General features: G+C 37.7%; 1 protein-coding gene across 1 annotated transcript in view; it reads right to left on the bottom strand.

Annotated features, from left to right (window-relative positions):
- Nucleotides 1-2,371, bottom strand: part of ZBTB10 (zinc finger and BTB domain containing 10) — an 84,593-nt gene that overhangs the window by 1,122 nt on the left and 81,100 nt on the right. Inside the window, exon 7 of the mRNA XM_019519202.1 lies at nt 1-1,618. This exon is cut by the window's left edge and continues 1,122 nt beyond it. Within this exon, the coding sequence (XP_019374747.1) occupies nt 1,313-1,618 (306 nt within the window). The 3' untranslated portion in view covers nt 1-1,312. The remainder of the gene's footprint in view (nt 1,619-2,371) is intronic.

Raw genomic sequence — 2,371 nt, 5'->3', positions numbered from 1 at the left:
AAAAAAAAGAAAATCAATGACTACAAAAATTCAAGTTTCAATGCTTCCTCAAAAACTGAAGTAAAGAGTGTTGGGAGTATATATAGCTCTACAGGGTACACCAACTCAAAAGAGTATCATTATGTTTGGGGTGTGGGGTTTTTTTCTTTTCTAAGTTCTAGCAAATTAAGCCGCCAAGACAGACATTATTTAGTAACTGAACACTAGCAACAACCCAGGAAACAGAAAATAATTTAAGAAGTGTATTCACTTGGATAAACAGCAGTGGGCACAAGAGCCTAGTGTCTAATTTATACTGTGTAACAAAGCTTGCCAAAAGCAGACACAGGTAAACTAAAACTAAAAAGGTTGCTTAATAATTCTATGACACTCTTTCTCCATTTCTGGGATTCTTTAAGCTTTATGTGGGACTGAGGTATGCCACTGGAGAAAGAAAACACAAACAAAAACAAAGCTTATGGGAATTAATGCCAAAAAAGCTAAATTTTTACTTGACATAGCTGTCATGGCTGCCAGTTTTTAGGAACACAGCAATGATCAAATCTCAGTTCTCCTGATATTAGGAATATTAGTCATTTTGTTTTTCCTTTTTAAAAGATTATGCCGCATTTGGTAAAAGAGTAATAGCTTCCTTGCAATTTCAAAAGAAATATGAAGGAAATAGCCATTAATGCCAATATTAACTTCTCCAGTGCTAGTCACCTAGACCTCATGCTGGCTTAGAACCAAATAATTTAAATCAATTCATTAAGAGGATGATATAATCTACAATGCATAATTTAGCTTTTAATTTTAGCCCATTAAGTTAAGGGAGAAGCAAGGGTGGTATGACAAAGCCCTACTTATGGAAATGAAAGCCACTAGCCCAAATTAGCCTCACTGGCTCTGTCAGTCAAACCTATGATTGTTTTGGGGAAGCTGTTGTATTTCCATACCAAGATTGTAATTTTCTTCATTCATGTTAAAGGATACATGAATGTGTAACATAATAAGTATAGTTACTACCATGTTTGAATAGGACCCAAGTAGCTATATCCTATAAATAATAAAAAATACATTTTCTTTTGATAACTGACTGTAGATGTGAGGACTCTGTATAATTCAACCAAATGGTTGTAAGCTGTACAGTCCTGTGCAAATATCATAAAAAAATTTAATAATCCTTTTTTGCTATAAGGCTTTGACCCTACAATTTTCACAGCAACATAACTACCATCCAGCCTGTACCATATTTTGCAAGCCTTCAGTCCAAGAATTCAAATAGTCAATCCACATAGTGTCCAGCTGCAGCAACCATAAGCAGTATGCCTGGTCAGTCATCTAAGGGCATACAGACTTCTGCGGATTCATCCCATCTAGACGGGTCATTCTGTTCTTCTACATCATCACCTAGCTCTTCGTCAGCTTCTCCCACTTCATTTTCCTCATACTCTTCATCCCTAGGGAAATCTGTGTCCTGCACTTGGTCTACTCCCTCTTGCCCTCCCGGCTGAGATTTATCTGCACAGTCTACACAAACTCCATAGCGTCGTGATCCATGTCTTATTCCAACACTGGCTGCCAGCATGAAGATCTTCTTACACACCATACATTTGTATTTTTTATCCTTTTTGTGCACCTTAAAAAAAAAAACAACAACAAAAAAATTAAATTTATTTGGCAAATTTGCTGCATTTGCTTGAAATGCCACCAAAGCTGAGGTTTTTTTTGGAGGTTTTGTTTTTCAGAAGACCCAAACATATCAAAAGTTTGCCAGAAACACTTTTGTTTGCTGGGTGAACTATGAACACTGGTAGGGGGTTGAAAGGCAGCATTATAAAGTGGCCTTAGTTACTACTCACAGCTTGAGCTGTTGGTAAATAAAATGATCAGAAACATTTAAGATCAATTTCACTTCAACTTTACGGGGCTTCAACTGACTGAAGTGTATGAATGTGATGCAATAACGTAGAAAGACTAGAACAAGTTCTCATGTAGAAGGCAGGCTTTGCAATTTTAATGGCCAGATATTTAAAATGAGCAAGAACACATCTTGCATGAACTGAAGATGTAAGTCTCTTTGGGCACTGACCAACATGGAAAAAAAAAATGCACTTCACCAGAAGTAGTGCATTAGTTCAACTGGGTTCCACAGCATCCATGTAGATCAGGTGCTTTAGTGAGGCATTTTGGCACTTATTTGAAGCTGATTCAAACCAACAATTAAAAGTGCCATAAAAGCCCCAGTGAAGTGCCCGATCTATTGAGACACTGAGCAAGCTGGATCCAACCAATGCAATACCTCTTTCTGAGCATGCATTGGGCTCAATACAGGTACACACAGAGTTTAAAGTAAAGTGCCATTTGACCGGGGGGGGGGGGGGGGGGGGTT

This window comes from Gavialis gangeticus, unplaced genomic scaffold, assembly GCF_001723915.1.
Source record: "Gavialis gangeticus isolate Ggan-Ray unplaced genomic scaffold, GavGan_comp1, whole genome shotgun sequence".
In the NCBI taxonomy this organism is placed as follows: Eukaryota; Metazoa; Chordata; order Crocodylia; family Gavialidae; genus Gavialis; species Gavialis gangeticus.
The sequence above is the reverse complement of the archived record's forward strand: the minus strand, read 5'-3'. Positions and strand labels throughout refer to the sequence as shown.